The 15530-nt window shown below is 37.1% G+C and overlaps 1 protein-coding gene across 1 annotated transcript in view; it reads right to left on the reverse strand.

The window, feature by feature from the left end:
* The window catches only part of CYYR1 (cysteine and tyrosine rich 1), a 112463-nt gene extending 97134 nt beyond the window's left edge, over positions 1–15329 (reverse strand). The window contains 4 exon segments of the mRNA XM_007466503.1: positions 9641–9743; positions 14930–15019; positions 15076–15106; positions 15108–15329. Of these exon segments, the coding sequence (XP_007466565.1) occupies positions 9641–9743; positions 14930–15019; positions 15076–15106; positions 15108–15329 (446 nt within the window).
* Positions 15330–15530: the final 201 nt, after the last annotated feature.

A 15530-nucleotide genomic window follows, 5' to 3' on the forward strand; every position in this document is an offset into this window, starting at 1 on the left:
AGGTAGCCCCTAAAACCTGGAATATATGACCAGCTGTGAGTTGATTTGTTTGGGGCACAATCTCATGGATGAATAAATAAAGATGGATCCTCACATAAACTGCTTTGTTATGGCAACATATTCAATTCAGAATGAACCAAAATACCACAAATCCTATCTTTTACATAATTTAAAATACAAAAAGCACGTAGAAGAGAATTAAGGGATTCACTGTTCCCGCCACCATGGAAGGTATATTCAGGCTGATTAGTGAAGGAAAGATCAATTTTAACAGTGAAGGAATTTTGAAGGGCTGGAGAACATTTTTAGGGAAGCTGAAATAGATGTAGAACACTTTTCAGGAGGCTGATCAGATCTAGAAAGGGGAGAAATACAGTGTATTCCCGAATTTTCACGGGCTCCATGGTGGGCTTGCTGTTCTCTTTCTTACACTTCTCTTCGGAACATCCCATTCACTCCCCCCACACCTGTTTCAACCAGCACCTCTAGGCTTTGTACTCCCAAATCTAGATGTGATGCTCCAGGCTCTCTAATGAGGTTCAGTTGGTGCATCCCACCCACTAAAGGTTCACTGAATTTGTCTTATAGGCTATAAAGCCTATTACCCCCACTCCCCACCACTCAACATATTAAAAATGGAATTCATTCCCCTCTCTGAACCTTCTTGAATGTTCCTCGTTAGTTCCCAGAACACACTATCTACGCAATCATTCAGAACTTCAGACTTGATTTGTACTGTTCCTCTTGTTTAGCCCCAATTCTTAGTCTCTTTTATCACTTTGCCCTGCAGTACAGGACATTGTCAAAGAGCACCAGCCCTCTCTACAAGCATGCTTGAAGGATGGGCAGCATCAGAACCCCCTGGGAGTTTGCTAAAAATGCAGAATTTCAGGTTCCACACCAGACCTAACCAAATCAGAATCCACATGTTAACAAGGTGCTGTGATATTTATATTAACAAATAAATATTTGATCTTTGTCCCATTTCTGGCACAGAGATCCTAAAACCCCTGGAATTTCCTAAGTGATAAGAGTAATAAAAGTGTCTTAATATTCATAACAAACCCCTTTCAACCACATCTGAGTTTATGTTAATGAGGTGAGTTTTAGAAAGCACCTGAAGATGGGGGCTGGTTGCCAGGGAAACCAACCTTGTGATTAGAGGGTTGGAACTTTCATTCCAACCTCCAGACCTCCAGGGAGGGGAGAGGGGCTGGAGATTGAGGTAAATTATTAACAGTCAATGATTTAATCAATCATGTCTATGTAATGAAGCCTCCATAAAAACCCAAAAGGACAGGGTTTGGAGAGCTTCCTGGGTTGGTGAACATGTGGAGAACTAGGGAGAGGGACTTGACTGGAGACAGCATTGAAGCTTCAAACCTTTCCCCATACTTTGCCCTATGCAGCTCTTCCATCTGGCTGTCTCTTAGTTATAATGTTTTATTCTAGTAAGTAAAATGTTTCTTTGACTTCTGTGAGTGCTCTAGCAAATTTATTGAATCCTAGGGTCATTGAAACCTCTAGTTTATAGTTCAGAAACTCAGGTGACACCATGGACTTGCAAATGGTGGCTAAAGTTGGGGGAGGTGGGAGCAGTTTTATAGGACTGGACCCGTAACCTGTGGATATGATGTTCTCTCCAGGTACATAGTGTCAGAACTGAGTTAATTGCTTGTGGTGTTGGAAAACCCACACAATGAAATTGATCTTAAAATCTTAGGTGTCCACGTGATCTCTTACTGTCTTCATCAAACATTTCCATTGCTTTCTTTCTTTTAATTATAAGGATTTTCCAAAATATAAGAATTACAGATACTAATATAAAACACCCACATACCCACTACCCATACTTATTGCATGTTAATAATTTATAATATGTTTCAGATTTGTATTTTTTAAGTAATAAAATATTAGAGTTGAAGGTCTCCTTCTTAATCCTGTGCCTAAGGTGACAAACTTGTCCCAGGACTGTCCCAAATTGTAGCACTGAAAGTCCTGCACCCCAGGAAACCCCTCAGTTCTGGGAAATACTGAAATTCATCTGTACCTTTCCCTCCCTCACAAATTTACCACACATTTACCACATGTGCATGTTTCTATAATATACAGAATTATTTTATGTGTTTAGCTTTACTCAAATAGTATCATGTTTGGCACATTCTTTTTCTGTTAGCTCTTTTTCACACAGCATTACAGTTTTGAGATTTACTCTAATGATACACTAACATGCGTGGATTTAATTGCTATATCCCATTCTACTGTATGAATATACTCTAATTTACTTATCCATTCTCCTCTGATAGAAATTTAGGTTGCTTCCAATGTTATTCTATTTTAAATAATATCAACCAACATTACGATGTCTCCTTGTGTGTATTTGAGGATTTTCTAGGGAATATATGTAGAAGGGGTAAATTGCCAAGTCCTAAAGGATGCCCATCTTCATCTTTGTTGCATGTGGTCAAATTGCTCCCAAGTGTTGATAACGGTTTGTGTTTTCCCACCAGCAGTGTGAGTTCCCTTTCACGTTGGCCCACAGTGCTTGGTGCTATCAGACTTACAGAGTATTGCCAGCCTGACAGCTCTGAACAGTCTTGTACTGTTTTAAACTGCATTTCCCTGCTTTAGCTAGCCAGGGGGAGCATATTCCGTGTGTTTATTGCCCTTCTGGTTTTCTGCTCTACTACTTTTGAGCACACACATTGCCCATTTTCCTATTGAGGCATTATGGATACTAATCTTTTGTGAATCATATGAATTGCAAGTATCTTCTCCAAGTGGGGAATTTGCTTGACACTTCGCCTATGGAATTGTTGCCTTACATATTTTTTAAAAATTTAAAGATTGAGATATAATTCACATACCATAAAATTCATTGTTTTAAAGTGTAGAGTTCAGTGATTTAGTATACCTCTTATTTTACAGTTTGTGCTTTCTAGCTTTTATTTTAGAAATCTTTCCTATTCTGATACTATGATGCCATTCTACTCTTTTTTAAAATGTTGTAAATGTTTGCTTCTTGCCTTTATGTAATTAGCCCATTAGGATAGATTTTGGGGTGTGGTGTGATGGAGTGATCTAGTTTAACGTTTATCTGTATGGATAGTTAATTGTCCTGGCACCATTTATTAAATAATCCACCCACCTCTACTGGTTTGTAATCAGTAATCATCTCTGTTATCACATGAGTCAATTTCTAAGCTTTATATTCTATCAGTTTATCTGTAAACCAGTATCACACTATTTATTTTCCATAACTTTATAATAAATCTTCATGTCTCCTAGGCATGTCTTTTCACTTTGTTGTTTTTCATAACTGTTTTGTCTACACCCTTTTCTTGCTCATATACATATACAGTCTGTCAAACTCAACAAAAAATGGTCCTGTGGGTTTTTATTAGAATTGTATTGATTTTACATATAGTTTGGGAAGAATTGACATATCCCAATATTGACAACCTTACAATATTCCCATCCACAATTCGGTATATCTCTTAATTTCTTTAAGTCTCCCTTTAATCTCTTGAAACTTTTATGTATTTATATTACTCCATAAGTGCCATGCACATATTATTGGATTTCTTACTAGGTACTTAGTTTCTGGTGCTGTGAGATTTGTGTACACACATATATATTACTTTTTCTGAGTGTTGTTGATGTATAGGGATGCACTAATTTTTGTACACTGATCTTACATCCTGCAATGTTGATGAATTCTCTTATTTGTTTTTATAGTCTGAGGAGTATAGGCAATCATATCATTGGTAAATAATAACAATTTAGTTCTTTCCTTTCCAATTGGAATCATCTCTTTTTAATTTGTCTTGTTGGTTACACTGACCAAGCCAGTAAGATGCTGAATAGAGTGGTGCTAGATGCTAGCTTGTCTTATAGTTGCCTTAAAAGGGAATGGTCATAACAGTGTAGCATTGAGTATGGTTCTTGAGGTAGGTTTTGTTTTTTCTTTAGAGATCTTTATTCAGTTAAGAAATTTTCCTCTCTATTCATAGTTTGCTAAGTGTTTTTTTTAACTCAAGTGAGTGATGGATTTCATCAATTGACGTTTCTTTCAAGGATCTTCTTAGAATTTCTCTCCTTCAAGAAGTCTTCCTAGCACCCTAAAGTTGGACTAAAAACTCCTTCTCTCTGATTCCACTACATTTAGTCCTTTCCACAGTCTACTAAACTGTCTGTTTCCCAGTAGCTTATAAGCAATTCAAGAGCAGGAACTGTGTTTGATTCATGGCTATGTCCTCCATTACCAGCTGTAGAACACAGAATATCTCTGTACATATTATAGAAATAAATTGCTGGGAACATGTTCTAGAAACTTATCTAGCCCTTCTTAAAAACAAATTATGTTTTTAACAATAAAGCTTAATTTACAAAGGCAATTATGATTGAATAGAGTTGATTCAAAAAATTTTAGATATCTACACATTTATATTTGCTCTTAATAATACATAAAATGTATTTATGTAATACATAAAATACATGTCTTCTGAGAAACAATGACTTTCTTCTTATAGCAAACATTATCTGTTACTACATTAAATTTTTTAAATTCAATTACTTAAACTAAAAAAAATGTTCTCTGAGTGCGCCATTCTCCACAAATCTCCATGTATTCACCAATCTGGCAGCTTTCCAAACCCTGTCCTTTTGCATTTTCATGGAGGCTTCATTACAAAGGCACGATTGATTACATCATTGGCCATTGGTACTGAAATCAATCTCCAGCCCCTCTTCCCTCCCTAGAGGTCCAGGGGCTGGGATTGAAAGTTCCAACCCCCTAATCACATGGTTGGTTTCCCTGGCAACCAGCCCCCATCCCCAGGTGCTTTCCAAAAGTCACCTCATTAACATTAAAATCAAGTTCATATTCATTTTAACATTATATTAGTTATTTATCATTCTGTCATTATTAAAACAAAAACAAGACCCCCACAAACTTTGATTTGCTCAGAATGTACCTTTTAGAGGTGTTTTATCATATCTAAGTCCTAAGAACATTTTAATTCATTTAATTTAAATGATGTTCTTACCAATGCCAAAGGCCTTTCAAACTGTATTACGTTTCTGTCCTTATTTGAACAGCCTCACTTATTTTATTCAGAATGCTCAGCTACTTAGTGAGTAGGGGACCTCAAATGCCATTTGGAAATATGAAACCTTTATCTTTTAACTCAGTTTTGCTTTCATGAATAACATGGTTCTAACATCACAGTTGTGATATTATTAGCTGTCTTTGCAAAACTTTGGGCAATACATCTTTTACATTTCATTGAGAAGAAAAGAAACTTAATCCCACCAGCATCTCCATTATTAGTTCTTTCTTTTGATTTTTCCCCGTGGGAATTTTGTGTTGGCCAGATGGCACACTGAAGGATCCCTAGACATATCTGCATTCTACAAAAGCAACATGGAAAAGCAAAAATCTATTTCTGAATGAGGGGATTAAATTTTATATCTTATCATCTGGCTCACCACGTCCAACCCAGTCATTATTTGGTTCATGTTCAATATTGTACAATTATTCTCCTATTCACATAACAGTCTTTCTTCGTTTTCAGTGAAGTTCTGCTTTTAGTCTGTCCCATTACTAATAGTAATTAGCCACTCAATTGCACCCTCTGAGCCCTTGAATTCTACTAGTTCTAAAGAATACTCCATAAACCTTATCTTTATGTTGGATCCTATCTCTAGGAGATGTCAGTCAAATTTCATCAGCAGCAAAACTGAAATACCCATTTCCATAGTCATCACAGAATGTTTATTTTCCATGGAGAAAAGTGGCTGGATGAAATGTTTGAGAATCAGTTTGATGAGAAATTGTTTACTTTGTAAATTGGCCCAATTCTCATTTTCAAGCACAGTGAAGTTTCTAATTGTCAGGTAGTTACACTCCTGATCAAAAATGGAGAAAAAAATTCCAGTCACATATTCTGTCATAAATGGTATTAAATAGTGTAACATCTCAGTGTTCACTCTAAAAATTTTCTCTATGGAATAAGTAAAAATAATCTTCATTTGGTGCCTTCTCACCTTTGTCCCTTGTCTTAGTGGTATCCAAGAGTGCGTCCGTTTTACATAAAACCAGCTCTTATTTCCAGAAAAATACTGAACTATTTTATTTTAGTTTTGTTAGACATGACCAATAAAAGAATGTAGTCTACCAATAAAAGTCTGTAAAATAAGGATGTATCTTTTGTCTTACCTATTTATTTGTATGTTATATTCAAAGTTTAACCTTCCTTTTCTAGCAACACTGAACAACATGGGTTTTCCCAAACTGACCATTTTCTTTCTTAAATCTTTGCCTTTGTAGGGGACACTGTCTCTGTCTGGAATGCTCTTCCCTTTCTTCACTGTCCACTTATGTAAATATCTATTCTTTCTTTAAAACTCTGTTCAAATTTCATATTTATGAGAATTTCTCTAAACATCTCTTTCTAAACACACACACACACATTTAGCTGCTTTCTCTCTTCTCAGCCCTTCAATAACACTTCATAGATTAATTCTATGAAGAATTATTTGTCTACATTTTCTTCTCTTACAAGATTGTGAGATTGTAAAGGTCAGGGAACATCATTTATTCATCTTTGGATCCTATGCTGCCATGGTAACAGGCACTCAATATGAATTTGTAAATAACTGATTGCATAGTATATGCTGACTTTTGCAAAAATTTTTATTAAATTCTGGAAAATAATAGTTACTTTTCCATATGGAAGTCAATATCTGTGACCATAATGAGCAAAAGTAGGCATGCCATTTTAAATAGATTTATGTCAAATAGACTTATTGTATTGCTCATTTTGCAGTATATACAAATATCAAATCATTATGTTGTACGTCTGAAACCAATATGTTACACGTCAATTACATCTCAATTTTAAAAAGTATATATGTTATTTTTAAAGTTTAATTTTTAAATTGTTTTCACAAGACACAAATAAATTTTCAAATTCCTAACTGATAGAAAGGGGGTAAAAGGGAGAGACCTGAGTAAAATAATACTTTTCAACTATATAAAAGGTAAATTGAAAGATAGCTCTTGTGATATCTTTGAAAACAAATATTAATGGTTAATTTGCAGAAGTTTAGAAAGAGCAGTTGAAGTAAATGGAATTAAGGGCTAAATACCTCTACTCTGATTATTTTAGAGAGGCCTCAGCAAGAAGGATCAAGTGTGCCTTACCTTACCAATTTACACACAGTCTAGAATGACCCAAATCGTGTTTTGTACTCTCTTTAGCTCATTTTAGGCTAAGCCAAGACATTTTCTATTTGAAAATAAAAAAGACTCGAAGCCAGATTTATAAAATTATTCATTTAGGATACAAAACATTCCACTGTGTTTATTGCTTTCTTCCCTATTACCTTACTGACGACCACGAAGATTAAATTCTCTGTTAAGATGATTAAAATGATTTTACTAAGAATGTGCCTGGGTGCTTGGAAGAGAAGGAGCATAGCGTATGAGTTCCAAAATAGCAATATTTGAAAACATGTGCATGAAAGAACTTTTGTAAGCATTCTTGGAATTATTTTCTCTTTCTCTACCCCACACACCCACCCTAACTCAGAAAAGAGAAAAGCTTTGGGTGGAGTTAACTCTTTTCAAATCTTAAACAATAACTGGAAATCCTGAAAATGTATTCTCCTTTATCCAGTGGGGAAAACACTTTAAAGCTCTTTTTTTCTCTAAGAATTGTTTAGCAAGGGATTTACTTAGTAGTTTCTATTTTGAACAGAAAATTCAATTTAGCTGCCTGAAATATAATGCCATCTGTGTTTATTTCCGCCCGACAAAAAACACAATTCTTTTTTTCAAACATAGCAAGTACATGGCCCTAATAACCCAGATAAAGATATAACTCAACGAATTCTTTACTTTAACCAAGTGATAAAATTAGTTCTAAGAATAGGTACCATAAAAAATGAATCTGATTGCAAATATAAAACATGTAAAGCACAACTGTAAATTAAAATTTTTTAAACTATTTTGATTAGTAAGTAATTATGTCTTCTATATATATTTATCAGGGTGGAGGTATCTATGAGGTGAGAAAAAGGGCACAACACACACATTGTGATGTAGTTAGTGGGCAGAGAAATGGGCCAGGAGCCACAGGACCAAAGAATCAGAGTCATTCTGACACCAGGTTCTTCAAATCTATACCATCTTTGGGGCCCACTCACACATGTACCTGTAACAACAGCCTCTGGCATGTGGAGATCATTGGAAAAATCAAATTTGAATTTAGTAATGAAGTATTTTAATTTACTTAAAAAGTATGAAGTGATATACAAATGAGAAACATCATTATGTATTTATATTCTAAACTGATTCTGACTGTTTTCTAAATGTAAAGGGACTTAATGTTTTTCCACCAAATCTTCTATGAGAAAAAATTAAAACATTTTAGAGTTTATTTGCATTTCAAAGAATGCTTAAATTCTGTTCATCAATCTTTATTACAGCCTGACATTTCTTCCATCTCCATGACAGTCTTCAAGAATATCCTGAAGTATGATTCTTTCTGGCCTTATTCATGGAGACATGATCTCTAAGATCAGCCCCACTTGGATTCTAGAAAGTCTATGCGATGCCAGGTTTTCTATTCTCAGGAAACCGAGGATGACTTATAAGCCATCTCAATGGGTATATGCTTAAAATAGCCAGGCCTAATCTTTCCTGGCTCCACGTAAGCCTTCATAAAACACAAGTTAAGTCACAATGGAACAGCCTTCAAATCATCCTGACAGTCACTTGAAAAATACAAAATGCAGACTCCTGAAAGCCATGGGTGATGGTCACCCATGGGTGAAATTCTTATGTTCCTATTCTCTACCTTCTATTTCTCAACTTGAAGGTGTGTGTAGAGGAATAGAGAGTTGCACAGTCCTCAGACATACAACCCTGAAAACAACTTCTGCTCGTCCATTTCCCTTCACCTAGAAGCATCTCTAAAATAAACCCTTAATTTGTTAGGGAGAAATACTTAACACCTTCTCTGCATGTATGTTTCATTGATTTTTGTAGTTGGTTATCACTTTACCCTGTTGAGGCTAGATTTCTTGGGATCTAATCTTGTTTCCCAAAGTGGCTTTAGATGCATCATGTAGAAAACTGACGTTTCATATATCAACTGCTTTTTATTCATAATGTCTCTTTTCCCTGATATCTACTGGCTGAGTCAGACAAATATATGCGTGGCAAAATAAACTGGCTATCATTAAATGACAAATTTTAACTTACTAATCCTTCAACAAAGTGGACAAAAAAATATAGTTTACAATGTTAAAAAATGATCAATATATGAATATGGTCTAGTTAAAACATTATTATTACTATTACATTATTATTATCATAAAACAAGTTAGACAATAAAAAATATTCTTTAAACTCCCTTCTAACAAAAGCAATTTATTTTGTATATTAATTTGCACATTTAGTTAAATAATACAATACACTAGATAGTGATGAGTGTTGAGTGTCTCCAGTAAAGATTTTATGTCAACAACCAATCTTAGAATTTCCTACTCATAACTATAACTTAGTACTTTTTGAAAACATAACTGGGCAAGGGAAAAAGTATCAATAAGGCCAAATTCGATTAATACTCACGAGAGAATATTCCCAATATAGGCATAGTAGGAGCAACAGTAGGGCGTGGTTCCATCACAGCAGTAAGATTTGCAGTCTTTGCCACACTGAGCAAGGCAATCCTCTACAAAATAAAAGCCATATCCGTGCAGTTACATTTCTGAAAATCCCACCTTCACGAAAAATCACTCTATTTCACATCTTGATCGGTCAACGACCACTCTTTAGCACATTTAGACTTTCATTTTACGTGCTCACAATTCTAAAACATGTAGTAGAAGCACCTAAACTAGTCTTCCTTCCTTATTAGACATAAATCTGGAAAAGGCAAAGACCAGTCTTTGAACCTCCTCCATTGAGCACCATAATTGGTAATCAGAGTTGGTTGAATGAGACATTGAAGGGAGGAATGAGTGATCCAACTAATCAGACATTAAATTCGTCAACAGAATTCTTGCAATAATTTTTAAATGATAAAGTCTTTTGACTTTAGGGTGCTACTCTCAACTACATTTAATGGAAAGTGTTGTTGACATGAATAATATCAACTGGAGATAATATTTAAATAATGTATATTTTTCACCACAATGCATTATATGCTTTCCTTTCCCTATTTGCATATCCTGTCAATCCATTTGAATTGGAAGATAATGAGTTAGTTAGCTGTGGGGAAAAGTTCCTATAGATAATTCACTCGTGAATAATTAAGAGTTTATTTGATGCCAGATTTAAGAATCAATAAGCTATGAGGGCTTTCCTGGTGACGCAGTGGTTGAGAGTCTGCCTGCTGATGCAGAGGACACAGGTTCGTGTCCCAGTCCGGGAAGATCCCACATGCCGCGGAGCAACTGGGCCCCGTGAGCCATGGCCTTTGAGCCTGTGCATCCAGAGCCTGTGCTCCGCAACGGGAGAGGCCACAAAAGTGAGAGGCCCACGTACCGCAAAAAAAAAAAAAAAAAAAAAAAAAAAAAAAAGAATCAATAAGCTATGAAACAGCACTATGTGAAGAGGGAAATGTATTTTCTGATTAAAAAGGACATACCAGAGCTGACAAAACAAAATTACTGTCTTTTTTCCATGTTTTTGCCATGGAAAATTATACCAAAATGTTAAATAAAAATTACCCTACCTTTAAAAAATTCTTTATTCTTCCTCAATGATTTATGTTTAACAAGTTAAGGTTATCATTTAGTTATAATCAGTGGTATAAATTACAATGGATATGTGAGTTTCAGGTACATGTAGGAAAACATTAAGTACAGTCTGGTAATTTAAGTTACATGTTCAAGAATCACAAAATAGGTCAATTCCAACTCAATCTCTGAAGGTAATAACTACTATCTAAATTATATAAGACTTTTGCTTTTCTGTCAAAGTCATAACATAGAAGTGCAAATGTTATATATATGCCTACATGTCCATGTAATTGATTTGTCTAGAGAGGAAAATACGGATTTTGCTTTTAAATCACCTCCATGACAAGATGATTCTTTACAAATTGATGCAATCAAAACCCAGCAAATTCTTTCACCTTTATCAATAATGCATGGCCTCTGTGGAACAAGTCAAAAGTTCATGTTTTCTTTTCCTCAATTTTATTCTACTTTATAAATGAACAAACCTTAATGTTTTCTTCTGGGATATGGTAAGAAGACATGAAAGGGAAAAATAACTACCTTTGTAAGATTCAGTAACTCTACTTAAATCCAAAATTTTGAGGACAGAAAACACGATGTAATGATTTATTGACAGTGTCTGCTTTTTGCAGTTTATTTTATCATTTTCCCAGGGAATTTCTATAGCTTTTATTTTTAGTACTGTTTAATTAAGTCAAATATTTAGACTAGTCAGTTATCTCAAGCGCTTAGCTGGGATGTTTTGCTTTATGCTCTTAAAAGCCGTTCAGATAGTGGGAGAGCTGACACCCCGCCTTATTCTGTCAGAGCAGGACAACTGATTTTTAAATAGCTTCATGGGGTGCCTTTTGCATAATGCCCAAGACAGTGACATCTTATTAAGCTCTCCATGATTATCGAAGATTCAATTACTGCTATTGTAAGGACATGGTGTTATCAAAATATTTTGAGCCAATGTTACAGGAAACCAAGCCCCAAATCTTGTAGCCAAGAAGCTGGATTATACCTGCAGCAAACATCTAGATCCTGCCACACATTGTTCATTATTTTTATGGCATTTTCCAGCACTCTTGTCTACTTCCCAGAATTAAACAACTGAAAAGGGAAGGTTTAATAGTATGGCAAATACATTCACAATCACAACATTTCCAAACTGGGGGGTCAACCACACCTCAAACTTATTTTGATATGTTAGTTGCTTTCTCCGGTTTATTTGAGAATAATCCTATAAAGATCACAGTTTGGACAGTACAGAAGCATTTTCTCACGTGTAAAAGAATGAAACATCCCAATGGCCCTCAGAAGATAAATAATATTATTACTAATATTCAAGTTAACATCCTTGAAAATCATCTAGTTCCAATTTTCGTCAATGACTTTGGTTAAAGGCAGCATCTGGAAGAAGCTTCCCCACTCCCATCTTAAGAAATGTGTAGTACAGGAAAGCATCTGGCTCCAGGCACTTGCTCAGAATTGGCTCTTGTAATCTATAGCTAAGGATCAGAAAGGAAGGAAAGGGAGGAGACAGAAATCACTGGCTAGGGTTGGAAAGGTTAAAACCTTGGCCAAATCCTGTCTTTGTAGCCTGCAGTGGGAGTTGGATAATAATATAAACACTTCATTGAATCTCTTCCCAAAAGTGACTCCACAGTCAGACATGATGCTTCAGGTATAGAAACCTTGCTGTTATTTCCTTAACGAATGGAACCTGTATTTGATGCATTTTCCTTGGAGAAAATAATTCGGGTTACGGACAGTGCATCTACATAGGCTTTTGTCCCATTAAAGCTGGCAATTTATTTAACAGCATATCTGGATTAATGCTATTTCTTCCGTGTTCCCCCATCTCACCCCAATCCTCACTTCCAGCCTTATCTCTTAGTTCCAACCCAACTGTGTTATCTGTTTTTGCATATACAAATCTCATGATTTTTGCCTTTGTTCACATCTATCCTACTACATCTCCTATGTCCAAGGCTTCCTCTAATTCAAAGGTGTAGGTCCTAAAATGTCCTCCTCAATTTAATTTCTCTGAGCAAATATTTCCTGAGTTCCTCTTATGGGCCAGGTGTTTTGCTAGTCTCTGAGAATATTATGCTAAACAAAATAGACATCATCTTCATGGAGCATATTCTCCTAAGCCAGCAATAAGGTCTCCTTCGAACACCTATAGCACATGGTGTATCTCTCCTATAATACAACTTTTTGTACCTTAGAGTAAAGGGCACACCTGATCTCCCAGACAAGACTCAAAGCATGGCCTCTGTCCTACGTATCATTCAACACGTCTCATTCCATAAATATTAGTTGAGTGAATATGGCAAGCATAAAAAGGCCTCTGAAATAGAGTTCAGGAATTAATATCAAAAGCACATTAGCTAATAATTTCTTATCAAAGATGATAACTCGACCTAGTATTGGCTTGCAATGACTTTGTAGCGTACTAGGGAGGGATGCGGATGGAGAGAAGAAATGAATGGAATGAAAACTTTTAAAACTGATCAAGCTTGCTGCTGGCCAGCTGGGCGGGTTTCCTGAATCCTGGGGGTGCTGTGCACTTGGGGGAACAGGACGAAGGGAAGGAAAAGTGCAAATTAGAAGCTTTCGGCTCACCAAAGAGAATAAAATGGACAAAAGAACAAGAAAAAGTTGTTCAGTGGTGTGACTGAAGATGAGCAAGGGAATTAAAGTTTCATTTGCTGCGTTCTATTTTCTTATTTTTGTTTTCTTTTGGTAAACAGAGGAAGTGGAAAGAATTATCACTGTTTCAAATGAACTAATTTTAATTTAACATTTTAATTTAACATTAAGATTTTAATATAACACAAATATTAATGCAATTGATTCTGTTAGACTCTCAAATTCTAAAAACATTATACGACTTAAGTAGTGCTGGAAAAACATCATAATGTGGACTCTCATTAAATAGAAAGTACTTTTTCTATTTTATAAATTTCTGTATTTGAAGGTCAGCTATTCCCCTACAATAAAATATCTTTAAAACAACTTATAGACAGACACTAATTTACATTTTAATAAACAGATTGGAAACTTCTATAGAAGTTATTGTGATTCATTTCTGACAAGGTTGAATGAGAAATTCAGTTCTACTGATGTTCAGGTAAGAATGTTGAAGAACGTCTTCATTTTGGTTGCAATATCATTGTAAGTATCAAAAGGCAAGTCACAGTGCTATACATAAACTTACTACTGCAAGGTCATAGGTAAGCCTGTGGTGTTTGTCATAGGAAGTTACAGACATGAAAACATTTACAAAGAACTCTGCTTTTATCCTGTTTTTTAAAATATGAAGCGGATGCAAAGCCGCATGTGTAATTAACTTTATACATGAATAACCAATGAAAGGCCATTTTGGGCTCAGCATCAGTCACAAAACAAGAAAACTGCTTTGCTTCATCAATTATTAGCAATCCTCTCTAAGAATAATTAGGATGAGGGAAATGAGATGCCCTTCACCTATAAGCAAGCGCTTAACAAATTCAGCGAAAACAGATGAGATTCTGGATGAATTTATGCCTCTCGAAAACCCTATATTTCAATGCAAAGCTTCCAATTACCCTGTCCACCACACTTGAGGATCATCTTCTAAAGAAGAAAAACAGAGGTCTAAGGCTTTTTTATTTCTGAAAGGGAAAATCCGGAATATTCGGAATGTGGAGGTGGAGGGGCCAGTGGGTAGCATTTACTGAAATGGAAAAGTCATCAGATTAGTTTATTTGAAACCTCAGCGATGCCTCCCTAACTTCAGGTGCTTTTCAAAAAACATGCTTTCCTCGCACAGCTCAGTCTCCACTCTCACCCCAAATTCCCGAGTCCTGGATACGACTGGAAAAAATGCACGCTATCCAGAAAATAAAAACAATAACCCCTAAATGTGGGGTTGGGGGTAGCTGCTTCGCGGAGAGAGAGAAAGGAAAAGAAAAAAAAAAAAAAAAAGGAAACGTGTAAGGAAAGGGACAAAACAACCGCGTGGAGGTCAAGCCCAGAGCTGCAGAGCGCGGGCGCGGGCTTCTGCTCCTGCCTGCGGGGACCACACAGTCTCTGACCTCTCACCATGGCCCCGTGCATCCCGCCCAACCCGTGTTTGCTCGGAGTGTGACCCCAGCGCCGCCCCGAGCCCCCTTCCCCTCTCCCGCCGCCCTAGGTCACTGACCTGCGTAGACAAAGAGCAGGACCAACTTCGGAAGCAAGACCCCTGGACACCCGGGGACCCTCCACGCGTCCATCCAAGCCGGTGGCCGGAAGTTGCGCGCCTGGACAGAGATGGACAGAGAGACAGACAGACCGGTCTGTAGAGAGGGCTGGGAGCCAAGGGAGAGCCCGGCACCGGGAGGGTATGGGAGAGCTGGAGGGCGGTCAGATGGAGAGGGCAGCGCTCTGGAGAGCCGGGTGGCGCGGAGACCTGGCCATCGCCCTGGGAGCTTTCGAGGGGAGCCCGGGCCGCCGCGCGGGGCTGCGCTGGGGCGGAGGTCTCTTTGTCTGTCCCCGCGGCGCTTGGGCGGCGGGCTAAGCGGCCGATCCAGCGTCCTCGGCCACCCGGGCTCACATTTCATCTCCGCGGGTGGCACCTACGCGAGGCTGGGGGCGGGGGTGGCCCCGACTCCTCCCCACGCTCCAGTTCTTCCTTCTACAGAGTGACTCGAGGAGCTTGGTCCTCTCCTGAAGGAACTTTTTCTAACCCTTTGCTTTGGCTATTGACACGGAGTTTAATAAGCTCCTTTATCGCCCTGCTCTCCACTCCAATTTTTCCTTTG

This window comes from Lipotes vexillifer, unplaced genomic scaffold, assembly GCF_000442215.2.
Source record: "Lipotes vexillifer unplaced genomic scaffold, Lipotes_vexillifer_v1.1 scaffold340, whole genome shotgun sequence".
Taxonomy (NCBI): domain Eukaryota; kingdom Metazoa; phylum Chordata; class Mammalia; order Artiodactyla; family Lipotidae; genus Lipotes; species Lipotes vexillifer.